Source organism: Drosophila montana, unplaced genomic scaffold (genome assembly GCF_035044405.1).
Source record: "Drosophila montana isolate Dmon_TW-CO22-7 unplaced genomic scaffold, ASM3504440v1 contig_3218_1, whole genome shotgun sequence".
Classification (NCBI taxonomy): Eukaryota; Metazoa; Arthropoda; class Insecta; order Diptera; family Drosophilidae; genus Drosophila; species Drosophila montana.
In genome coordinates this window covers 2,972,688-2,998,292 of record NW_026998098.1, presented here as the reverse complement: position 1 = coordinate 2,998,292, position 25,605 = coordinate 2,972,688, and the positions used below count along the sequence as shown (strand labels likewise).

Here is a 25,605-nt window from a genome sequence, read left to right as displayed (position 1 = left end):
CTCTGGATAACGATCGATCGGATTGCAGTTTAAAAAAGCTTCAGCATATATTTAACAAAAATAGTAAAATTTTTGAACGATTTTTTTTATTATTAAGTATTTTTAGGTAAATAAAAAAAAAGTCTGATTGAGCTAATTTTATAGCGATTCAAATTCGCTAATTTATAACGTTTAGGTGAAAGTTAAATATTACATGTCATTATTGTTGGAACTCATTAAACAAAAGCGTCGCCTGTATGCTATTTTTGATTCAATACAATAAACAAACAAAAAAAAAAAATAAAAGCGTCGCCACATAGACTAAATATGTAAAATGCGTCTATTGTTGTGCAGCACAATAATGCAAAAATCATATTAATAAATTCCTAAATCATGCTGCGAAAGTGTAAGTAATATAGTACACACACAAGCACATACAGACACTTAAACAATGACACAAAAGGCTGTAAAATATTCATTCGCCTCAATAAACTGACAGGCTAAGAAAAGATGTTGCCGAGAACAAAACAAAACAAAAAAAAAAAACGACAACAAAAAAAATTAATAAGAAAATAAAATGAAGAAAAGCATTGAAGTAAAATGAGAAGGATAAGTAAAATAGCAGCAAAAAAGGAAAGAAAAATGCGCCAACTAACAGCGAATATGCATTAAAAATATTACAAGCACGCCTACAAGGGCGTCAGAGGAAATCTAAGAGCCGGCCCAGTTCTGGGAAATGAAACTATGCGGCAATTATGGGCGCAGCGCGCAAATCCCATTTAAAGCATAAAGTGTTTGCGGGATATCCTAGTGGTCTTTGTGGCCGAAAGTGCCTTTAAGTGCTGACTCGACGCCCGCTCTGGCCGGGCTGCATAAACAAATAAAATTGATTAGGAAAGTGTCCGACTGTGACAGTGGGCGGGGCATGTTATCAATGAGGCTACTCGCTGGCGCTTAGCTCGTTATCAGCTGGCAATTTCATTATTTTAATGCGCTAAATGAATTATCAGACCAGGCCAGCTACCCATCAAAACAAATGGGCGTGCTACACAGCCGCTGACTGCCCCGAGATACATTTATTGATTGACTGTCAACGGCGTGTATCTGATGGATACATGAATACCAAAACCAAAACCAAAACATAAATATAAACATAAACATAAACGAGCATTCAAGTGACATATTTATTTATTTTGATTTCATGATTTATTTTTTTTGCATTATGTTCTGCAATAACACATAATATTGCCCACTGGCGCGTATCATCTGCAATTGTCGGCTATTAAATACCTGAGTATATATATTTCAAAGCTAGCACTCACCGCCATCAGTGTGGGCAGCGACATTTTGGTAAACCAGGACACATCCAGGCTAAAGCTCAGATTTGTGCGCATTATCATCATTCTGATGAGTTGTCGAAATTCACGGGATTCCTCATACCAAGTACACTCATAGAATGCCTTCGGAATGCGTTCGCTCTGCAATCAAAAAAACAAAAAGGACAAAAACAACAACAAAAGAGTTGGGCTAACGAAGGGACCTTTTCGAAAAAAAAATGTTGAACCTACGGCTGTTGTGAATCTCTGTCCATTAAAACAGTAGATGACGATTTGATAGCCACCGGCCGCGAGATACATAAACATGCGCAGCGCAGTGGTAAGACTCGAGGCCTGTTTTTAAAAAAAAAATGTTGTTTAGCCCAATTTAAGGATATTGTAAACAAAAGAGAACTGTTATTCACGGCATGCCGAAGACTAAATACCCTGCAGACATCAATAAGGCTACAAAATACCTTTTCCGATCGATTATTAAGATAGTAGAACGATTTCTATGGTAGTAGAAAAGGTAGCTTGTAATTGCATTCAGTCAATGTATCTTGAAAAATAAAAAAGCTGCACACAATTTTACTCAAAGAGCTGTATGATAAATAAGCATGGTTTAAGCTCGGAAATGCCAAGTGTGTTCAAGAAAGCTTGATAAAAAAAATGTTCTTTATTTAAGAACTAAATTTCTATGGCAGATATATACTATATTCAGCCGGACCCGAGCTATGGGTTGCCTGCAAGCGAGAGACAGACCCAAGCAAAGTTTTCAGACAATAGAATTTAAACTGAGTCACTAGTTGGCATAGAAATAGGCAGACAGACATGGCTATCGATACTGCATTACACATTTCGTGACAAAGTTCTAATACAATAGCATTAAAATAAAATGAAAGGTGGGGCGTACCAGGCCAATGCTGATTTGAAAGAGCACCAGACCCCAGCAGAAGAGGCTTAGCAGAAACTGGATAATTATAATTTCCCTAAAGCTGTTGTTGAGCTCCAAAGAAAAGCTGTCGGGTGAAAGAAAGTGGCAGCATATAAGAGATGAGCATAGTAACATAGTCTATTAGTGTATTAGGCAGAGGAAATGTCTACTTACGCTGCCACGCGCTGATATTGATAGATGCAGCAGCGTAGATACTGCAAACGACGCTCCTTCGGCACCAGCGGGGAGGTGGAACACTCAATCATGTGGCTGAGCGACTTCATGAGGCCCACGCCATGCAGGCAGAGCACGATGAAGAGCACATCGAAGCTAACGGCACCTGTTGAAGCACAAGTAAGCAAGGCAAAATGTTGATGCAACTTAATTCACTTCATTTCATGTGCCAATTGTCACCCACCCATGCCGCAAATATAGAGGTTGCAGCTCTCAAAGAACAGAGGTAGATAATAGTATGGAAAGGTCATGCCCTTGTCCATCCAATTGGGATACATCGAAGGCAGAGCTATCGTATGTTAATAAAAGTTATCCAACTATCTAACCATATTCTCAGTTGTTGTTGCACTCACGCAGCGTCACCTCAAAGTTTTTGTCGGGCTCCGTTAAGGAGTGATAGATATTGACGACTAGCGAATTGAAAAAGTAATTCAACAGGATGCCAACGCAGCTGAACAGGTAGAACATCAATTGGCGTCGCGTGCTGATCCAAGACTGATTCATGATGCCATCCACATGCTGACGCAACGGTTTTGCAATGGGCAAATCTGCAAGACAACAATGTTATAGATACATATATCAGATTCCAGTTAGTTCAGGCGTGCCAGACCATCAACAGCTTGGAATAGCTCGCAGTTTAGCAACAGCTCGTGCCGACAGGCGCAACGCAGCAGCATGTAGAATTTACGCGGCGCCATCAGAAAGTACACCATTTTCATAACGGACATCAGGGACTGGAAAACCGTGCTAATGCTCTGCAAAAATTAAACAATTTGTATGCGTTATTAACATTGCGCGGATGGGCCTGGCCAAGGCCACCTCTGAAATGCGCGGTATGTCCTGAATGTAGTGTACAATCAGCTGCCAGTGGCCATAGTACGATGCCAGAGTGCTGCCTATGAGGACCAAACTCCAGCTACCAATTAGAACAGAGAACAATATCTATAAAAAAATACAACTTGCGATTAGATTAGAATTTTGCACACAGCTTAAAAGCGTAGTCCCACGAGGTAGGCTTCATTATGTTATAGCCAACTGTATATGTGACGCGTATCATTTCTCTGATTCTGTGATAGTTGCGTTTCTCCAGAGCTTCGGCTTCATGCTGGGAATACATGTTAACTAATTGCTGGCTAACTGCTGCCATCAGGCATTTATAAACTTATTAAGGGGGCGTGGCATCGAATTCTATTAATTATGTAATACTACACACACTCGGAATAACGACAGAGAGTGTGTCACGCCCAATTACGTGTGAAGCTGCACTTAATTATTAAAGAGATACCCAAGACATTGAGGTGGTAATTAGTGCTCATCAGACATACTTTTATCAATAACCAGACGTGGTTTTTGTACAGGATTATTTCAAGCGTACTCTGTTGCAACCTGACAACCCTGAAAAGTTCTGTTAAGCTTTTCAGTCTAAAGCAGTCAAAAGCCTCGAATCAGATTCTTGTACCAGAAAAAGCTTTTGATGCAGCCTTTTGAAGCTTTAAGAAAAATGGTCGTTGGTTTTGTTGACGGTTTGAACTAGCTTTCTGCCTTTAGGTTCGGTTTGAGAAACTGCTTTTTGACATGCGGGCCTTGACTTATTATGTGACATATTTAAAACATTTTAAAGAATCAATTTAAATTTTTAGTTATTTTCGCTCGACCTAACTTACATATGGCAATTCTTCGATATTATCATATCCAAGTTGGGTCATAAAGTTGATTTCTATACCAAAATCTAGCAGGTTACCAGATAGTAAATAAAAGTATCTAATTGCAATGTTGGGGACCATTTTGAGGTTCGTTTCGACTGTTTGTTGGGCAACTGGTTTGATTTAAGGTTCGGTTAACAAATCTTCGGGAATACCAGGCTCGAACTCGTTTGATTTAAACCCAGATGAGGCCTTTTGCTACTAAAGTTATGAAAACAAAAGTTCTTTAAATTTTGCTCAATGATTTATATATTTCCATGATATTTCGCTCAATATAATTTTTAATATATTTTAATAAATTTGTTTATGTTTTTTGTGTTTTTATTCCCAACGATTTAGCTTATGCTTTTTGTTTTGGTTTTTCGTAATGGTATTCATTTTCGCTGATTTTCAATCGCCGTTGACAGACTACTTTAAAATGTACATATCGTTTACTAATAATTTAAATATAATAATTAATATTACATAATAACATTTTGCGTTTGCTGTTGTTGTTTTTGTTGTTGTTGTTGCAGTTGCAGCTTATCGATGCATTAACAGCTGCAGCTCTTAAAAAATAATTTAGAAAAATAGTAACAATTTCAAACCGAAACGATTTTTGTATAAAAATTGCAGTGCCATTTGTTCTTACTTTTGTTTTTTAATTTACAAATATTTTTTCTTTCTTGTAAATAAGGACTATGCTGAGAAACGGCGCGTTTTTGTGGTTGTGTGTGAAACAAATATTTACAAAAGTTTTCAGGCTGCTTAATTACTTTATTTTATATTTATTTTTAATTACAAATTAACTGGAATGTGGCCTGCGCTCACCAAAAATTGTGTAGAAAATTCCAAATGAATTGCTTACAAAATTTGGTTGCATTAAGCATTTTAATATAATTCCATTGTTTTTAACTATTTGCATACATACTTTGAATCGAATTTTTGGCTTTAATTTATTTAATTCGTTACTAGTTAAGTTTTCATCTTCTCTTAGGGCTTAAAGTTGAAAAAGCGGACGTTAAGATTGTTGGCTTCTCATAATAAAATTTCTGTGAATTTACAAAGTATGCGTGTATGCGGGTGTGTGTGCATGTTATCACAACGTATGCATGTGTGTGTGAGTGAGCGAATTCGTATTCCTTTACTGATATGTTTCTAAGAGGCTAATTTGCATTTGATTTTTATCCAATATTTCGCTTTCTGCACGTTTGATTTAGTTGTTAGGTTCTTTAGACTCGTAAAATTACAACCAATCGTACCTAACAAAATGATGTTGGACACATCGAGGCTTGAAATATTCTGTATCTGTTTCTGCGCTTCATTATAGTAGCTTATTAAATTTAATTAAATTTATTTATTTATCTTGAATTTACTTTAGACGCTGGCCTGTGTTATACTATATATGATAATATCTGTAGGAATAATCTTTAAATATTTAATAAATGCTTGAATTTATTGGTTTAGCGTAAAAATTTGCTTGCATTAATACTTGATTTTTTTAGCTGTTTTATTTTCTGGTAGAAACTCGTCTGATGACCATGCGAAATGCCTTGAATATTATCAAATGCTTTTTATAGATGCGAATTCAATTAATTTACCAACAATTTTAAGGCTCTGCTCTTTCATAATACATTCATAACATACCATATCCAAATACCAATTATCCATAACAATACACACATTTTGGAATGTTTTGGGCACAACTTAGAGGGGCTCACATAGAAACACACAATCATTTGATACTTAAATAATTGACTAAATATATTTTTAATGGGATTATGCGGGAAACTATTTTTGTTGAAACCTAACGAAAACTAAAGTTCTTTTATATATTGCTTATGTGTGTGTAATTGAAACGGAAAGAAACTCGCACCAAAATCGTTTGCTCACATTAATTCTAAGTGCTTATACTGAAACAAGAGACACGACCAAATACTATACTATAATTTTACGAATAGTTTTGTAACTTTTGAAGTACCTGTTTAACTTTGAACTAACACACGAGAAGCACACATATAAAAAAGCTGAGACTGGCTGCGACTAGCGCACAAAATATCACTATGCAGCATCTCAACAAATAAACAAAAAATATAGAAAACCTCTTTCATATTTCATTTTATGTTTAACGTTGACTACTACAGCAAAACTTATTTTAGTGAATTACGTACATTCCATACCTCTAATACGATAGCTACTTTATATAAGCGAAAATAAAAACGAGAGGTTTCCTCTGGTTGTCAGTTAATAGATGAATATTCTTTGAAAATTTAAAAAGTTTGAACGAAATCAATTACCAGACTTGTCACTTAGAGATGAGCCCCATTCGCATTATTCTTACTAAGATCTACGTTATTTATCAAATATTTTGGGACTTAGTTGGGGGCGAAACAAAGCACTAACAAGAAGCCTTACCCTTACACATACATATAAACGAACATTTGCGTAACGATTTTAACTACTTTTGTTTTATGAATTCTCGATCAATTTATCTAGCTTGTATGTATATGATGTACATGGATCTGTTGTTAATATTTATATATCATACATTAAACGGATGTCTTTTGTTGCGTGCTTTGAGAGAAAAATATTATGTTACTCTTTTTTTTTCTTTTTTACATGCAAATATGCCGCGAATTGTGTTTACATTGGGTGTATAAATATTATTGTATATGTACGTGAATGTGTATATATAAGTTGCATTTAAAATATGTTATTTAATTTGTTTTCTTCACTATTTTATTCGACATTTTAGGCTTTTATGGTGATTTCGTCTATATGCTGTAAGCTGTAAATAAATGTTGCACTTATTTTTTGTTTTCTTGCATTTACAATAGATTAGCATTAGCTTAGGATTCTATTTACATGTAAAATGTATTTTTTGTTTAGTAATCTTTGGGTTTTCTGTTTGGTATGTTTAAATTACGGGATTCTTTCATATACATAAGGATTCATTTTTATTTGTACGGCATGCGCGGCATCGCAACGATTTGCATTTTGTATTTGTTTTTTATTTTTTTTGCATTTTATATTTTATTTAGTTTTTTTGTATATTTTTTTTTAGAGTTTGGTGTATTTGGGTGTTTTGTTCGTTTCAGTTTCCGCTTGAGTTTTGTAAAAAATATTCCACTTCAACGCTCTTCATCTGCATTTCAAATTAGACTAGGATACTGTTCATTGCTTTTATATAATTCACATTCCATTTTCGCTAAGTTTGCTATCACTTTGAGTTTTTCTTTGTATTTTTGTTTTGATTTTTTTTGTGTTGGATTCTCCATAGGTTTTTAACTACTAAGCGCTCTTGGTGTCTTTGTGTGTGTGTGTTTGTGTTTTGACTATTGCTACGTGGCCCCACCGCCTGCACCCGTGCCACCGTTTCCGCCGCCACCGTCACTCTTGGCCGGCGGGTCATCTGCATTTTGCGGTTGCAGCAGCGCTCGCTGTTCATCGTTGGCCTCGCTTTCGCCGCCTTCCATTTCCACTTCCGCTTCCGCTTCGCCATCGCCATTGGCTTTGTCCTGTGTCTCGCTGGGCGGGTCCAGGGCCGGTGCCTGCTTAACCGGAGAGGTAAAAGTCGTCTCGGAATCTATGGATTCAGGGCAGAGAGCAAACTATTAAAATCGGTGTGGCATAAGAATATATATTAAATAAGTGCTACAATAAAAATAATGCTGTACAGAAAGCGGTTGCGTGTGTGTGAGTGTGGTGTGTTTAGAGGCCAACTGCTACAGCTTCACATAGATATTGACATAAGGACTACAGCTGGTGCAGGTCGATGGCGAACCAAGCTAACAACCGCTTGATAACGAGACTACGACTCGGGTGTACGAGGTGTGATTGCAGAAGTTGGTGCTAAAATGGCTTAGTATATATATAAGTATATATATTCCAGGATCCGTGTGGCTTCGACATCTTGTGTGTGAATCGTAACTAATTAATTGCTCGCCTTGCCTGCATTTTGTGAATCCTTCAGTGTGTCTAACTGTGTCTGTGGGTGGGTTTTGTGTTGGGTTAATCAGGTTATTCAGAATGCGGCGTCGAAGACGGTAACTATGGAGACGAAGTTGAGCGGCGCGTTTGATGATAGAGCGAGAGAGAATAGAACAGAATAGTTGTTGTTGTTGTTGATGTTTTTGGGTATTCACAGCCAAATGTCTGGATTACTCAGTGATGTACTCAATATGAGAGTGGATTGCCTAGTAAAATACGAATTTGAACCTACCCAGACTGCTGTCCCCCGTCTGACTCGGATCATAGCGGCCATCGGCCGATATCTGTGCAGCGGCCGAGGAGCGCGAGAGAACGGGCTTAACCTGGCGCAGTGCCTGCTCCTCGGGATAGCGCGGAGTTTGGAACTTGGTTGGCTTCGATTGCAACGTCGCAGGTCCTGAGCGTTGGTGTATTAGGGAGCGATGCCTAAGGGGTGGTGGGGATACAGACTTAGCTAAAACTGAATGAGGTAATTTATTCGGTGAGTAATCGCTGCCAGATTCACCCTGCAATTCAATTCAATTGAGAAAAATGGTGATTTATATATATTATTATATATATATACCATGACGGTGCCATTGTCAGACACGCCCGAGCCTGACATATTGTCCGCCAACAGACGTTCGCTCTCGGGATCGGACAGCACGCGTGAGACATCAGACTTGTTTTTCAGTATCGACTTGGAGCGTCTGTGATGCTCCAGATTCGGCGATGCATCAATCGAGTCTATCGATGAGGAATGCTTGCTCTCAAATTTGGCTGAAAGTAAGCAGTAAACAGCAGTTGGGCAAAATAAATTCAGATCTTTGTTAAGTGAGACTCACCTTTGGCGCCCGCATTCTGAATGCCGAACAGACGCTGATTGATCAGTTTGGTGGCAGTGGCTAAGCTCTTGCCCGGCAGAAAGGCCGAACGCTTCTTCTTGCTGCCGACAGCGGCAGCGCTGCTGCTGGCTGTTGCTGGACCGGCGGCACCGCCGTCCAATCTCACAATGTCCTCGCACAGCATGGTGTCTTCAAAACGGGCACGTGGCCTGCTGCTGCTTGTGCTGGGTCGCATGGACGTGAAGCTCTGCTGGAAACGCGTCTTGCGATGCTTTGGCACTGAGTTCTCGTTCAGGCTGACACGGCTGCCGCGCTCCTGCACGTCAAAGTTCTGATACACATCATCCAGCGGACTGATGCCGCCCGCGGCCAGATTCCGCAGTGCCGTATCTCCCGAAGCGCTCTTCTTCACTTGAGCCCGCATTGTTAGGCCGGAGGCGGAAATTGTGGGCGGCAGGCCAACAATAAAGCCCGTGGAGCTGCTGATGTTTGTGCCGCGGCACGACTCCTTCTCCAGCGGATTTATATACAGATTATCCATGTCAATGTCCAAGGCGCAGGCCTCATCGTTGAAGTCGGCAGTGAGATCGCCTTGGGACAGAAACGGATGCGTCTGGCAGCTGGCGTACGTGTCCGAGCTGTCGACGCTAGCTAGATCTGCGTTGTTGTTATTGTTGTTGCTGCTGCTGATGCCACCGTAGTTTCCATTGCCAAACAGCAGCACGCCATTGGCCACGCCCCCAGCGCCGACAGTTGTCGTGTTGAAGTTGTTGTTGTAGTTGTGATTGAAATTGCTTGCAATGGGCGCTGCATAGCCCCGCGTTGCATCCAGCGGCAGTGCAATGGTCGTGGATGTTGTCGTGCCATATGAGGATGACGCCGACGATGACTGTGAAATGATGGGCATAATGCTGGCACTGGTATAGACGGGCAACAGCACCACATCCCCGCGAGCCGTCAGCTGCAGCGGATGTGGGGCTCTGGATGCTGGTAGTGGCAGACCAAACTGATTGGCTTGGCGATTGGCCGCCGCCATGCGCATCTCGAGGCAGATGGGCTTGTGGAAGTCGGAAGTTGGAAGTGAGATGACGCCCTCCGCATCGGTGTACTCCTTTAAGTCCTGCAAGGCAGAAAGTGTGTGGGACGCATGATGAATGTGATTTAATTATGACGAGGCCAGGCCCAGTACCTTAGAAATCGTTGTTATTTTGATTATTATTATAATTATTATGATGTTTTTTTTTTTTTGCATTATTTCGGTAAATGTTGTGCACTTGGTATTGCTGAAAAATTGTTGTTGGTTCTCAAGAGCATTCAACATGCAACTAAAATGCATCAAGTTAAGGTCAAACGTGCAGCGCTGGATTTTGAATTTAGTTTTGGGTTAAAAAGAAGTTCCAAACGAAAAAAAAACCCAAAAATATTTAAATAAATAAATACAAGAAATAAAGGAAAATTAAATTAAAGAGCTTTGTTACTTACCCAATGTCGACATTGTGCTCGAGGGATTCCCAGCTCTCAATGTTTATACAACAAAAAGCAGAAAAATAATAATAATAGTTCTAACAGAAAAGAAAGGATAATTTGAATTGGAAAGTTTTTCTAGGCTAGCAATACGAAAAGAATCGGTAGAAGTTGAGTGCCAATAGAATAGTGCTAATTAAATGTTGAAATCGATAATCAATTGTTTTATTTATTGCAGTTTTTTTTGTTGTTGCTTCAATAACAATATATCAAATAATTAATTAATTCAATTTTATATATAGTTTTGTTTTTTGTTTCATATTATTTTGTTTTTTTATTTTTGCTACTAACAAACGATTTATTAAAAACTAGCTCTAATAATTATGTGCTTAGTGTAAAAAAGAATTGTTTGAAACTCATCTCAAGGCCTTAAGTTTAAACACTCGATAGATAATATATATGTATATAGATAATAGATAATAGATAATAACACATGCTGCTTTCGGGTTTCCTTTGTTTATTTGTGTGTGGAGTTAAAATAAATTAATTAAATTCTTAGAATTTGCTATGTCTTTGTTTAGCTTTCACGTTACTCACGATTATAATAGTAATAATAATAATCAATTTAATTAAGTTTTAACTTGTGTTTAAAATTAAAGCTAATTAACTTGTTTTTCTTTTTGTAATTTCAATAGTAATTCTTCTTAGTTTGTTTGTGGTTTTATATCATTTAGTGTGTTTTGCAATTCGTTGAGTTAAATTTAAAATTTGATCATTGGGTGTAGCGGGTGTGTGTGTGAGAGTGTGTGTGAGTGTGTATTCTTAGTTCTCGTTGCTATTTATTGATTGACAGCCAATGTCAATCGAATCTGTCATGCTCTAAATAAATTGTTTCTAAACGCTATTCGCACGCAATGGAATACACTCGCCTTGACATCCTGGCAAACCCTTTAAGTAAAAGAAATGAAAAAGAAACAAAGTCAACATAAAATGCCATATATCTCGACTGTGCTCTGCTGCACACACAAATCATTTTTAAAATAATATGGAATAGAAATCATAAAGCACAATACACGATCTTCACTTCACTTGGACACTGGGACACTTGGGTGCAGCCTTTACCATCATGTTCATAAACAGAATCAATATCCGATTCGGAATCACAGATAATATATATCGATAGTGCCCTCCTCGATCATGCGTTTCAGAGCCAGATAATTTTTTGGCGATGGCGGCGGTCGCGCCAGCCTCTTGATGCTATACTCCCTGTCGTGAAAGACACAAATGCGATCCTGCAATATTTACACAGTCCTCTTCAATTTAACACAATTATACACAATTATATACAGGCTGCGGGTAGCTACTTGGGATCTATTTGCTCGCTACGTTTGAGAGCATTTTAAATGCAGTATACGGGTCCTATGCCAAGCATGATCTAATAAAGTATGTATATATACTCCAAATACGTAGCAGGCCAACTGTTGGAACTGTTCTTAAGGCCACGCCTTTTGAGTTATCATTTAGATGATTTGCGTGTTATCTGTTAGTTTGTTAGTTAAAACAAAAGACAAAGAACTGGTGCAAGTGCAGTTAAAATACTCGTTGGTGCCAGTAAATATTATATATAAATATTATGTGAGTAAAGCATGCGGATTATACAGAAAGCAGAGGTTAAGAGCTGGTGGATGTCAGATACAAATATTAGCTCTGGTCAGGGATAGATAAATCGATTGTCTTGGTTGTCGATTTTACCTTGGTTGTGCAGAAGCAGCATTCGAATTCCACTGGCACATCCTGCTCCAGATTGTCCATGCGTTGGTTTTGCAGGTTCTCGAGCGCCACCTGGCGGCGCAACTCGGCCACTTCCTATAAGTAGGGTTTAGGGTTTTTGCAAAGTGTCAATGCATAAATCGAAATACAACGAAAATACGAAATATTCACAAGACATGCAGCATACACGTAATGCTAATTAGATAGTTAAAATTCATTATTTACAGTATTTATTCAAGTAGCTCAATTTAATATTTTACAAATTCTCATGCGCATGCCGACAAAATCCCACAGCGTTTGAGTAGCAAACTTGTGCGTTGCAACATCAAAATCCTTTTGTGGAGATTCGCGAAAATGTGTGATGATTGTATAGTTGAAGGTTTATTGTTGGGTCGGGTCTAGAGTCTAGCCAAAAACTGAGTTATTCTACAATTGACAGTCAGCCTGGAATCGAATGTCGAGACAAACATTTTAAAACTTTTCCTCAAAAAGCTAAATGATCTGCTCTAAATGTGCTCTAAATGCGCTTAAGCAATCTGCTTTGGATTGGTAAGTGTCCTGTATTCTGTCTGGGCGCCAGACATTAGAAACCACAATAAATGTCATATTGTCCAACGTACAGTTGCACTGTTTATCGTCTTACGTGCAGGCCATACTCGCCAGCAGCCCAGAATGATTGGAAAGCGCGACGAACCGCATCAGAGCCAGGATTACGAATATGTTGACGCCAATTTTGATGATCAATTAAAGCGCTTGGGCCAGTACAGCCTAAAGAGCTGTGATGCGCCGGAAGACGAGGGTGGGTTTATTTCCTGCACAACTTAGCATTCCATTTTTACTGCCATGCTCCACAGCGGTTCAGGGCTGCACCCCGTGCGAAACATGGCCACAGCCCAATATGCCAAGCAGCTGTGATTCCTTTGAGCCGCCATGTACAACAACGTGTCAGCCGAATTATCCGCCCACACCGCATCCCAATTCCAATTGTGATAATTTGCAGCAACCAAACCAGAATTCTGGCATGCCACAGCAGCAGTCACAGCAACAGCAGCAGCAACAACAACAACAATATCCACAGCAGCAACAACAATATCCTCAGCAGCAGCAACAATATCCCCAGCAGCAGCAGCAATACCCACAGCAGCAGGATCCGTACGCGCCGGCTGAGGCTGATGACTCCGAGCAGCGGAGCAAGGAGCTGCGCAAGTTGGTGCAGCATTTGTATGTGGCACAGGCGCGCGTTCAGCTAGAAGCGTCTGAGATTCACAAGGCCCAGGCCGTGGCCAGCTCGGCGCAATCGCAACTCGAAGATTCGGCGAATCATGTGCGCACCATTACCGCAACCCTGCACAATGCGCAGCAGGAGGTGGCCGCCGCCGCCATACGTGCCCAGATCGCCCAGCTGCAGCTGGCGGCGCACGATCAGTTGCTCTTCGCTGCCCGCCAGGATGTCGATTCGCTTTCCTCGCAAGTGGTCGGCCTGCAGGCGGCCGAGGGTATTGTGCAGCCCAAGTTGACTGTCGATCTGCATGCGCTTCTTGACAAGCTGCGACAGCCGCTGCAGCACTTCGACCGGCCCACGCCGGTGCCCATGATAATCACATTGCCGCCGCTGAACGGAGCGCCGCCTGAAACGGCGCCCGAAACAGATACCTCTAGCATTGGCATTGTTGGTGGTATTGGTCGTAGTATTGGTAGTGGTATTGGTAGTGCTGTTGGTATTGGTGTTGCTATTGGTAGTGGTAGTGACGGTACAGACGTCCGCACCAAAAGCAAGGATCTCGTGAAACAGAAGGAACCTGCGCAGTTCGCACAAAGCATGGACTACACATAGTTAATGCACCCACTCGTTAATCATATTCATCATATATATATATATATTTTATACGATTTTGTCAGTTCAATATTGTCAATGAGATATATTTCCTTCTAACTACGAATGTGCGTGTCTGTTCTGCTTGTGAGTTTATGTTGGGTTCGCTTTAGATTGTAAAGAATGGATGGAATGTCATAAGTAGCTGCTGCAGTAAATACTTAGATATAGATGAGACAACAAAAGGAATTCAAAGGAAATAATATGTTGAAACTTTATCAACTATAAATATTGAAGTTTATATTAATAATTATCAAGGCTGCAAGCCTTTGGTTGTTCCACGGTTCCATAGAATTCCTTGCCCTAAGGTTCGATTTGAACCTGGTTTCACGCTTCTCGCTTCTAAATCAGTTTGCAGCCTTGATTAATATACGAAGTCTTCGGGTGAAATTTTATAAAAAGCTATGTAGTAGACATATTGAAAACCTTAAGCGATCACAAGGAATTTCAATTTTCTTTTAAGATTTAGTGAATCGATTGATTAATATATGTGTTAAAAAAAAGTTGCAAGCTCTTGTTTGTATATACATATTTACAAAATTGAGTTATTTATTTAAAGATACAATAGAAATTAAATGAAATATTTTATGAAAGCTTTCTCATAAATCTATCTATCAAAACTATACTCTATATTGCATATATGCTTCCAATTATTCTTATGGCTTCGAGATAAAAACTTGCTGGAAGCCATCTTCTATATTTCTAAGAATATTTTACTTCTGCTTCGATCAGGATCTGGCTTCCAATAGCTTATTGTGTATTAAATAATTATGTGTATATGCATAGAGTAGAAGCGAAAAGTTAAACAAGACAGGTTCAATAAACTTATAAAGTAAAATATAAACTGAATTATAGAAGTACTTATGCAAATTTGTTAAGCATTCTAGCAGTTGAAATGCGCTCTTATGGAGAGCTTGGAGACATTCTCAAAATGCAAATATTGGAGCTCGAATTTGGAGTTCATATTATTATTTTCCAAAGAAAAGTAAAGAAAATAAAAGTTTAGCAGTATGTTCAGCCTCTGAAAATCAATTTGTTGGAAATTAATAATTCTTTTTATCTTTATTTTTAAATAGAATTAAAAATTCTATAGATATTAAAGAGTAGCAGTGGCAAGTAGTATGCATTAGAGTAGAGTATTTTGAGTTCTTTGTGTATACTTTGAATGTACCTCCTTACTGCGTCCCCGTAAAATCTAAAAGTTGAAATGTGTTGTTGTTGTTATCGAACTTTGTTTATATAAGTAGCTAGCTCTTGCATGTAAGTAAGTGATTAAGTTTTTAGTTAATGTTTTTTGAGATCGTGTATAAAGTAAATTATAAAACATCAAACATGAAGCAAAATTCAACCAGACTCAAAAATTAACAAATTCTTGACCAATTCGACACAACAAAAGTTGAACTAAAATCAATGCTGGGCGTAACCAGCCGGGGCTTGAAGTTGGTTTTTTTAGTTTTGTAAAAAATTCAAGAGTTGTAAACCAAACGGATGTTGTAAAATATGTGATAAGTGTACTGTTTACAATAGTTGAAATATTTAGCTCCAGTTAACGGCTTCACATTTACTAATACATAGTTACGGTTTAAGAACTTTGAAAACATTAAGATATATTTAAGATATACGAGCACTTGGCTGGGACTACACACTTATTCGGTATTCCCCAATCCCGACACCCACACTTACCCCGGGCGTTATCATCATCTGTATGGGCAATCCCTTCTGGTTTGACGCTATGGTCATCGCATCCTCCCCCTGCGACGAGGAGGCTGCTCCTCCGCTCTCCTGGGCAGCACTGCTGGAGGTGGCCACCGCTGTTGCTGCACTGGCGGCAGCCACCATGGCTAGATTGTTGGCTACTCCGACGACAGGCAGCTGCCCAGCTGGTTGCAGCTTCTGTTGTTGTTGTTGTTGCTGCTGCTGTTGCTGCTGTGTCAGAAGCAGTGCCTGCTGCTCACGCCTGTAGCTTTCCATGGCCATCATTGAGGTCTGCCTGGCATTTGGATTGTCAAAGCTGTAAGGCGGTACCGCATCCTGCTCAGAGCTGGAGCCGCGACGCTGCGTGAAAGTAGCAAAAAAGTTAATTTGACTCAGTTATATCAGGCCATATTGTTTTGCTATCTGTAATCGAAAGTTCTGTATATCCTTGTTGATGGTTTCCCATTCCCATAACAACTAATACCTTTTTTTGGTTACGGCTTGTGGAGCTAAAATCATTCACTTTATTTTAATTCTTTTAAGATATTTAATTGTTTGACTTTTTACGTGATAAAAATTATGAAATATTGCCTTTTGTGGTTTGAACCTCAATATCCACGTCCATAAGCCAAGTTAAGTCCTAACAAATTTTTTGTTATAAGAGTCGTGAAGATGAAAAATATCGCTTAGTTCCGATTTAGTCATTTTTTGAGCAACTGTTTTCGTTTCAGGTTTTTTCATAGTTAAACGTATACAGGAAATCCGGGTATGAACTAGTTCGGTTTAAAACTGGTTTCCTAATGTTGGAAAAAGTTAAATAACCTTTCTTCAAAATATAAAAATTTAAGAAAATATTTAGAAAATAGCAGAAATTTTGTTTGAAAATTTAGAAGTGTGTTCAATTTCCCAAAATTTAGGAAAATGTATTTTTCAGTGGAGGCTTAAAATTTTCTTTCACATTTTTAATGTTTTATTTTAATTTTTTAATTTTAATTTAACAAGAGATATTTGAAGACCGTCATAAACCAAAGGGTTTCCCATTTTCAAAACAAGATGTTATATAATTTTAAATGATCTCCCATTTTTCAATTATGTCTTAATTGAAGAATTCTTTAATAAAATGTAGAAACAGTTTTCTTTCAGTGTAGGTAAATAATTTAATATTGTAACATCGCTACCATTAAAGTTGACTATATAATGTGAAGGTAATCATTTATCAAATATGCATAAAAATTTGTTATTACCTTGAATGCAGGGTATTCATTTAGTTGGGCATAGAGAAATCACTTACGTTCTGCATATTCGAGTTGCGTAGATTGGCAACGTGCTCGTAGTTCTTGTAACAGCCAGTGCCAGTGGTTGCCGGATTTCGACCGCTGGTCGATTCCCCCTCGGTGCTGTTGCCATCCCCATCCGTTTGGGAGAGATTGTGTCCTGTGGGCGATCGGCGTAGCGCGTGGGTTAAACGGTGCCAATTTTTTAGCGATCGTGTGTGGCTTTCGCGCTTTTCTGCATTGCATGTGCGTGTGTGTATAGGTGGGTGTGGGTGTGTGTGTGTGTGTGTGTGTGTGTCGGAGTGGATGTATATAAGTGTGTTTTCATCGCGACACGTTAGTTTCGTGTCATTGTGGTTATTGTTGTTGTTGTTTTTGTTGTCGTTGGTAGCACGCGGAAAAAGCCATGAATGCATTTTGTCGCAATTTTGAAAACATTTTGTTTTTATTTTTATTTTGTTGTTCGCATTTGTTTAGCCATTTTGCGCCATGTTTGGAAGTTTTGTTTTATTTGTGATTTGGGTAGAGAATTTTGGGTTTCGTTTGTTTGTTGTTGTTGAGAGCGTAAATGAGACGAAATTCAAATTAAATGGAAAAAAGGAATAAAAGAAAGAGATATGCACTTTATGAATGTCGTTATACGATTATGTTTGTATGGTTATGGGTTATGCTATTGTTGTTGAAACGATTAGTTTTAACGACAACGACGACGACGACGATGGCGACGGCGATGATAGTTAAAATGACGACGATCAATAGCTTTCACGATAACAAGTATTTTAGTAGTTAGATACATTAAGGAACAACATTGAACGGTCAACAACTGGGAGTATAGTACGACGATAATATGTAGTATGTATAGCTAGGTATGTCAATATGTATATAGATAGCTAAATGCCCAAATACGGCTTTATTAAGGATACAAATTTTATATTTATTTTAAGTTAGTACGTACTTGATGAGTGTGGGTGAGTGTGAGTGTGTTTTAGCACAACATTTACTTTAATAGTGGCACTAGTAACAATTAACAGTGAGCTATTGAGTGGCTAATTAGGTATGTTAGTTAGCACAACAAAAAACAGACAACGGCTAGCGTACAGAGCTTAGCAAATATACCCAATTAGGTTATCAAATAGTTTATTTTTAACAAAATAAAAATATTGTTAAAAGACTTTTATCCAGAATTAGTTGAATTATTAGAATCAATCGAGCATTTGCTCAGTATTTTCACTCGTCTCGAAAAAAACGTTGCTGTGGCAATAAAATTTGTACCTCTCTCTAGGTTCTCGGCTGCCTGATTATATGATAAAAATGAGCGAATGTTAGATTTGGGAATTTAAATTAAGAAGAATATGAAGATGATTTATTTTTCTTTATTGTTTTTCTGGATGAGTTGCTCTAACACAATCGGCAAAACAAATGTACGAGACAGGCTCATTTTGTATGTATGACAATTATTTATACATAGTTATAGACAATAACTGACACTGCTGAACAAAAGCACATTTCATGGTCATTTACGCAATCTGATGTTTCAGTTCTAATGGCAAAAATGCAAAACAATAAAACATGATGAGCACAAGTTCTTTCACCAGGTAAATGAAAAGCAGTTAAGAAATGGGATTTGGTGTTCTTGGTTTTTTCCGACTTTTTTAATGTAAAAGATTTCATACGAGAAAAATAATATTAATATATAATTTGGATTTTCGAAGCAGTTAAAACTCTTTCCTGGTCTTTTCGAGTAAATGAAAGGTTTAGATTATTTAAGCAATTATTTAATTGTTTACCTTTTCATTGGTACAGGCTAAATTCAAGGCTTGACAAAGGCACACAGTTAAAGCAAATAATGATATGTATTTTAAAGGGCTTTTTGTCAAGCATTAAACACATCTTTAAATATCGTTAATGCAGTCATATAAGTAGTTAGATGATAAGTACATACGATATAGGGTGTTGTTAAATGAAATACAGCGTATTAGATTTTGGTTTTATTGCTAATTCACAGACACACAATAGTTGACAGTTTACAATAGTACAGATACAAAATACACAAAATGTATGAGTGTACAGACACAAGAATTTTGGATAAATACGAGTAATAATAATTATATATATATGTAGGCATGTTGTTGTTGTTGTTTATACACACGGCTTGAGCATTAGGAGCGTAGAGTTTCTATTCGAATTTGATGTATGCAGATAGTTGATAGATATATAGATGCATGCAGCGTTTTTGCGAGCAGATATCTTAGTTACAAAACTCTACTCTCTGACGCATTGAGTTTAGGAGCGTACAGAAGAATATAAAGACAAAATAAAGAAATGGGTACACACATACACTGGACGAAAGTATAAACGAGTCTGGAAGTAAAAGGCACGTAAAAGGCTTTTGTCGCTTGAAGCATTGTTTTCAAGGTTTTCATAATCCTATCCGATATTTAACTATGCAATTTTGAACTGTGCACAATGATAGAAATATTTGAACAATATACACATATTGTATTCAATTTAATTGCAATGCAAATCAACAGAAATTTGTAACTATTTTGAACTGAAATCATAGAAAAAAATGACGAAATATTAAGTCGTTTAGTTAGTTTGTTTTTTCATTAATGGGCTTTATATATTTTGTATAACTTCATTTAACTGCTCAGCGCGTTTAGCTTAGATCTACAATTATTTCAACACTTAACAAAATTTCATTTTTATTCTGCTCGTTACATGCTCTGCAACTGCTATGGATAAATAGTCTTACGAGTACACATCGAGTTTATTGTTTCATTTAAATGAAACATAAAAACATTTTGTTGCTGCAAACTAAGCGCGTTATGCTTTAAATAAGGCATTTTATTTTTATATATACTTGCTTTTTATTTATTTATTTTTCGGTTTTTTTTGGGCTTTTTATTCTGAAGTTTACCTATGCATTGTTAGGAACATTCTGCCATAATTTGCTAAGTTTTAATTGATAAATATGTTGAATATATGTTTACCTACATACAATTTTGATGTCCACAATGTGCGTGGCGCGCTCACTAAATTATAAACTAAGCTTAATCTCTTTAAGCTACAACAACTAATTTCATAAATAAGGCTGGCTTTTGCATAAATGTGGCCGGATCATTGAGCCCATATAACGCTGGCCCAGGATCTCAGTACTACAGTTAGATAGTTTTCTTTCTAAGCTGCATTCAATTTTGGAGGGATTCTTAATTTATGCCCCTGCAGGTCTGTCTCTTTTGTCTGTCCCCATTTCCAATTTCAGTGCTAAGAGATTACAAGATTTTAGAATATATTTGACGAAATACACATGTCTTAAAGTTGAGGGCGTTATTGGAATTTAGATATAATGAACTATCCAAATGTTGCCTGCAAGGGTATAAAAGCTTCGGAGTGGCCGAAATGGTTGTATTTTACGCTTTTTGTTTTTATCACTTTTGACTATTGTGCTCAACAAATGCTAGGGAAGTTCAGTTTCGCTAGATATAGGCCTAGTTAATAGCTACGTTTATACTAAATTAAAATTGTGCTTACGCGGATTGTTTTCAACGTTCTCTTTTGACGCGTTTGGCGTGTTGTGTTAGTATTGGGAATGGGAACAGTGCTCTTGGTCCCACACTCCATTCAAGTTAGCCACATACACACAAAGCCACGCTACCAAGCCACGTTTCCACTGTGCTGCAAATGCGATGCAGTGGAAACGTGTAAATATTAGAAATAATACCACACAATGGTGTGTTTGAGAGCTCTTGAAAGTTTTGCTTAGTTTAAATGTAAGGCAAAACAAAATAGTTGTATTTAAAAGAAAATGCATAAATAGGCAGCAAATTAAATCAAATGGTAACATCAGCAAATTTGAGCAGATGCGACACCGAATGAATTGTGTTGTCGATGTGACAAAATCGACACAGTTTTATATTTGTTTTTTTCTAAGACATTTCAATAATATTTTCAAGTGCTGATGGCATTTAGTTTTAAGACAAAAACGCATTACGGCAATTAACAAAACTTTCAATTTAGCGCACAGTTGAAAGAGAAATCTTCTCACGAGCTGCGCACTCGCAACGCTGCGAGTTGGCAACGTTGCGTATGCGCAATGTGGCAGGTTTTTCAAGCAGCGGCATATGTGTGTATGAGCTAGTGTATGTGTGTGTGTGTGTGTCTGTGTGTGGCAGGTTGTATGCTAGTCGAAATGTATATATCTGTATTCAGTGTGTTCGTATGTTTAGGGCGCCTAAAAGCAGTTATATATAATCACAACATTTAATTTCGATAGCCTCGCTTAAACGGAAGTACATCAAGTAATTCATTTTGATTGGAGTTTTCACCTTTAAACAGCAAACGGCCAATTGGAAGCCAATGTCTATATAGCTAGCACTAACTATGAACAGTGAACCGGATACTGGATTTTACTGTAGGAGTAGCTTGTAGGAAGTACTTGGTTGCTCGCATACACATATACAATAACAATTCGTTTACAGTTTTTGCCTAAGACTAAGTTGTGTGTGTGTGTGTGTGCGGGTGTGTTTTGTGTGTGTGTGTGTCGAATGTATGTATGTGGGGTGTCTTTTTCTTTAGTTGGTACATAACAAGTTGCATTGTCTAATTTACATTTACAATAACAGTTTAGCTTTACGATACTCTTCTACTAGTTATTTTAGGTTAAGTGTAAGATGGGGGGGCTCTGCTCGGCTCTGCCCGGGTTCGCCCTGTGGTCTGTAGGGTATCGGTTGTTGTTGCTGTGGTTGCGCGCTCGGGCAGCTGCTCTCTGTCTGCTCTAACGACTGTCCTCGTTGTCACTGGAGCTGTTCTGCTGTTGGGTGTCGCGCTCCTCTAACAAACTGCGATTCAGCTCCTGTATGCGAGCGGACAAAGCCCGACGACGGGGCGTGCCGAAGGAGGGCAAGGGCGGAGGCTCAATCAGCGTATTTTTCTCGCCTGGAGGTCGTGGTTAGTATCGCGGTTTTGGTAAGAAAGTTGTTTTTGTGGTTAGAAACGGTTTTTATATGTTGACCAGGGTGCAGGGGTAAAAGTGTGAGCATGTGTGTGTGTGTGTGTGTGTGACGGAAGATTTAGGTTTTTGGTGACATCGAACGACATCGCGTCGAGATTTAGTTTTGGGAATATTTTGGTTCAAGTTAACATTGTGTGAGAAAAGTAGAAAAAGAAGAGCAGAGAAAAGAACAGGTTGTAGGTATAAATTGAAGCTCAGTTGTTACTTCAGATTTAAATTCAGATTCAAGGATAGACTTATTTTTTTGTTTTGGAATCGTATTTTTTATATATCTTTTTCGTTATTTTTCTTGGATAGGTATACAAATTTTGTTGGTTTGTTGGGCGTATGCATAAATAACTCTATCCCAGGGTTTTTTTCGCTTTTTTTCTAGTTTCATTTGCTAAATTAAAAACTACAATTTTCTAAGAGGATGAATATATAATATGCATGTATATATGATTTATGTAATCAGCACTTGAAAATTCACTAAAATGTACTTAAAAATTTATAATTGTTTTTTATTTTTTTTTGTTTTTCATATATATATTTTATTACTTTTGTTTGTATTTTGTTTTTGTATACTGTAATAAAATTCGAAATAGCAACTCTATATTGAACATTCAAATTTGCTATGTAAAATTGTGATAATAAGTGTTTATAACTATGAAAATCAAGCTCAGCATTTGATTTTAATCGCCTGGTTGTACAAACGAACTTATAAACAATTTTGTCTCAGCGGCATATGAAATAATTCGAAACTTATTTATGAGTAAAGCAAATTTACGTTTAATGCAAACTTAAATTAACAATGCAACCAATTTTAGAGCATGTACAATAATATTTGTAAAGGATTTCTTGTGATAACAATCTATTAGAGCATCTCTGAAAATTGCTATTGCTCGCAAATATACAAATTCCCAACTACAAGGATTTATATAAAAAAAAAACTTTTAAATTGTTTACCAATTCGGGTTCTGGAAGCCCAAATATCTATAATATCTATGTACAATCTAATTAATATCTGAAGATTACCTTAAGAACAAATCAGACCTGTGCATTGCGGTTATATTTACAAAGATTGATCATAAGAAGAGTGAGACTTAAAGAGAAGATATAAAATGTTCGAATTAATGTTGGATTATAATTGCTAAAGCTTGTGTGTTATCTGAATCGGCGGTTGGCTAAGTCTTACGTAAGCGCTAGGCAAGTTTCAAGGAGTACAACTTGTAAATAGTTGAGTAAGATTAAGAGTTGGAGTGATTAATTGCTGGATTGATTGCATAATATACGCTACGTATACGCAATGTTAGTCACCTGGAGCGCTTTGCACGTCAAGGGTTTGCCTGCCTATATTTGGGGTGCTTTGTCTTTTACCTTTCGGATGCACAACATTTGTTTGCTTGCCTAAAATTAGATATGAGGAGGGCGGGAGTTTACGTAAATGTTAGCAAATTGGCGTTTCAAAAATAACTGGCCTGATTGCAGGCGTGTTCTTTTATTCTGTGGTTATACGTGGGTGTGTGTGTTTGTTTGTGTGTGTATCTGTGTATGAGGCAAGTGCTGTTCTGGGCTTTGTACAGGTGAAATCCCCACTAATATCTTGTTTATACGCGCTAAGTACAAAAGCATTTGGCCCATTGACCACAGTGGGAATGCAAGTGTATGTGTGTGTGTGTGTGTGTGTGTGTGTGTTTGGGGCTTAGATTGGGCTTTATTGTCGGCGGCATTTAGTGTCCGCTCGGGCTTAAGTCAGCTGCAGGTGTCAATTAAAGGCAAGGCCAAAGGGCTACTGAAACTTAAAAGTAATTCAATTTGCTTAACAAGTTTACAATTTATCGAATTCCATAAGCTTACTTAGATTAACAATTAATTTATTGAATTGCCCGAAAATTTCTATCATCTTACGGCAGTCTATAAATAATTTAAGAAATCGACTATTTAACGCAACTATTTACACGCCTTCGTTAGACAGTTGAAATAAATGAATTGAAAAAGAAACCAAAATGAGAAGCGAAATGGCATGCGGCATATGAAAACAAGAAATCGAAGCAAATGTATATAGATAAAAATATATTTGTATATATAAAGAGCGAGTGGAAGAACTTAAGATTAGATAGAGCATAGAACGAAAGGCTTGATTGACAAAGCGAGGCATACATCAACGATAGAGCTACAGCTATACAGAGTAGAGTTACAGGCAGATGTTTAGAGAGTTAGTTTCTCATATACGTAATATTGTATATTTGGTTTCTGCGCGACGTTGCACTTACCTGTGTCTACAATCACATCGATGAGATCCATTGATTTGGCGAACGCATCTTTTAGATTGATATGATGGAAGGAGACAATGCTACCCTCGCGCTTGGCACGATCGAGCGCCTCGCGCCGCTTGAGGGCCTTCTCGCGTCGCATCTGATTCTTATAAAATTCAGCAAAATTGTTAACGATGATGGGAATAGGCAAAGCGATTACCAGAACACCGCATATGCAACACACAGTACCAATAACCTTTCCCAGTGGAGTTGTGGGATAGATGTCCCCGTAGCCAACAGTTGTCATTGTAATACCCGCCCACCAAAATGTTTCCGGTATTGAAACAAATTTTGTGTCCTTTTCATCCTTTTCGGCAAAATATGCCAGCGAAGAAAATATGAGAACGCCCATGGCCAGGAACAGCATTAGTAGACCGAGTTCCTTATATGAGTTACGCAGCGTAAAGCCTAACGACTGCAGGCCCGTTGAGTGACGGGCCAGCTTAAGGATTCGCAGGATGCGCATGATGCGGAATACTTGCACCACCCGGCGCACATCCTGGAACTGGTCCGTTGCATTCTTATTCGTTTCCAATAAAAATAACGAAACAAAGTATGGGAGTATTGCCAATAGATCGATTATGTTAAGGCCGCCCTTAAAGAACTTCCACTTGTCCGGTGAGGCGCTAAACCTAAGTATGTACTCTAGGGTAAACCACGTGATACACACGGCCTCAACCATTGCCAATTGCGGATTATCCTGTGGTGAACCATTGTCAATGTGTTGTAGTTGTGGTAAGGTGTTCAACGTCAGGGCTATGGTAGACAGGACTATGAATAGTATGGATATCACTGCGATAACCTGTGAACGGTAAAGAACAATCGAAACTTTGTCGAGACCATCATCAACAACAACATCACAACGATTATATTAACTATTTAATTAATCAAACACACAAAGTTACAACAATCAGCGCTTGCTTCGAGACATTTCATTATCGGAAAATTATTTTCGATTTCGTATTCATTCACATTGTCACATATTTTTCCATATTTGTTAAGTTCTTTCTGGAATCTTTCGATTAAACGATGTTACAGATTGAAGCAAACATTCGGTTAGCTGAGCGCAAAACGTTTAGTTTTCTGGGTGGGATTTTAAAACTCGATCTGAGAACCGTTTCAAAGATGTTGTTGATCGTTGGATAACTGATGACCGATTCCTGATGCCTGATGCCTGAAGCCTGATGCCTGATACCTGAGATGGGTAACACTCAGTTAGGGGATTTTCTGCAGGGTCAACATGGTATTTTTCTTTGGTGGTA

General features: G+C 38.0%; 3 protein-coding genes across 21 annotated transcripts in view; 1 reads left to right on the top strand and 2 right to left on the bottom strand.

Moving 5' to 3' along the window:
• Positions 1-1,185: 1,185 nt before the first annotated feature.
• Or63a (Odorant receptor 63a) lies at positions 1,186-3,580 on the bottom strand. The gene is made up of 10 exons (XM_064689771.1): positions 3,450-3,580; positions 3,283-3,379; positions 3,074-3,218; positions 2,817-3,011; positions 2,648-2,752; positions 2,404-2,569; positions 2,209-2,314; positions 1,548-1,649; positions 1,302-1,457; positions 1,186-1,245 (listed from the first exon to the last, which is right to left on the bottom strand). Exons 1-10 carry the CDS (start codon positions 3,578-3,580, stop codon positions 1,186-1,188), a joined length of 1,263 nt encoding a protein of 420 aa, XP_064545841.1.
• Positions 3,581-7,195: 3,615 nt separating this feature from the next.
• Positions 7,196-25,605, bottom strand: part of Shab (Shaker cognate b) — a 60,772-nt gene continuing 42,362 nt past the window's right edge. For 2 of the 18 annotated variants that reach the window (XM_064689916.1, XM_064689917.1), the window contains 10 exons: positions 24,302-25,145; positions 23,346-23,435; positions 17,053-17,270; positions 15,750-16,121; positions 15,238-15,261; positions 12,176-12,289; positions 8,960-10,079; positions 8,701-8,894; positions 8,368-8,641; positions 7,196-7,731 (listed from right to left, as the gene is read on the bottom strand). In XM_064689916.1, coding sequence (XP_064545986.1) covers positions 7,487-7,731; positions 8,368-8,641; positions 8,701-8,894; positions 8,960-10,079; positions 12,176-12,289; positions 15,238-15,261; positions 15,750-16,121; positions 17,053-17,270; positions 23,346-23,435; positions 24,302-25,145 — 3,495 coding nt within the window. In that variant the 3' untranslated portion in view covers positions 7,196-7,486. Of the gene's footprint in view, positions 7,732-8,367; positions 8,642-8,700; positions 8,895-8,959; positions 10,080-10,731; positions 11,372-11,545; positions 11,716-12,175; positions 12,290-15,237; positions 15,262-15,749; positions 16,122-17,052; positions 17,271-18,837; positions 21,974-23,345; positions 23,436-24,301; positions 25,146-25,605 lie in introns of those variants that run through there. The other 16 variants (XM_064689918.1, XM_064689919.1, XM_064689922.1 and 13 more) reach the window with 16 other exon arrangements.
• LOC135433726 (transcription factor SPT20 homolog) lies at positions 12,592-14,133 on the top strand. 2 transcript variants are annotated; one of them, XM_064689936.1, is made up of 3 exons: positions 12,592-12,742; positions 12,816-12,992; positions 13,048-14,133. In XM_064689936.1, the coding sequence occupies exons 1-3, from the start codon at positions 12,715-12,717 to the stop codon at positions 14,025-14,027; spliced, it is 1,185 nt and encodes a 394-aa protein (XP_064546006.1). In that variant the 5' UTR covers positions 12,592-12,714; the 3' UTR covers positions 14,028-14,133. The 2 variants fall into 2 exon arrangements, with proteins under 2 accessions (XP_064546006.1, XP_064546007.1); XM_064689937.1 differs by having other exon boundaries at positions 12,621-12,742; positions 12,843-12,992.

Bases quoted from the DNA above. Each gene is read 5' to 3' on its own strand.
- Or63a (XM_064689771.1), bottom strand. From the start codon at position 3,580: ATGTATTCCCAGCATGAAGCCGAAGCTCTGGAGAAACGCAACTATCAC. The intron at 2,570-2,647 runs GTGGGTGACAAT...GTGCTTCAACAG, and splicing joins CCTCTATATTTGCGGCATGG to GTGCCGTTAGCTTCGATGTG. The intron at 1,650-2,208 runs GTACGCCCCACC...TTTTAAAAACAG, and splicing joins TTCAAATCAGCATTGGCCTG to GCCTCGAGTCTTACCACTGC.
- LOC135433726 (XM_064689936.1), top strand. From the start codon at position 12,715: ATGCGCTTAAGCAATCTGCTTTGGATTG. The intron at 12,743-12,815 runs GTAAGTGTCCTG...TCCAACGTACAG, and splicing joins AAGCAATCTGCTTTGGATTG to TTGCACTGTTTATCGTCTTA. The intron at 12,993-13,047 runs GTGGGTTTATTT...CATGCTCCACAG, and splicing joins TGATGCGCCGGAAGACGAGG to CGGTTCAGGGCTGCACCCCG.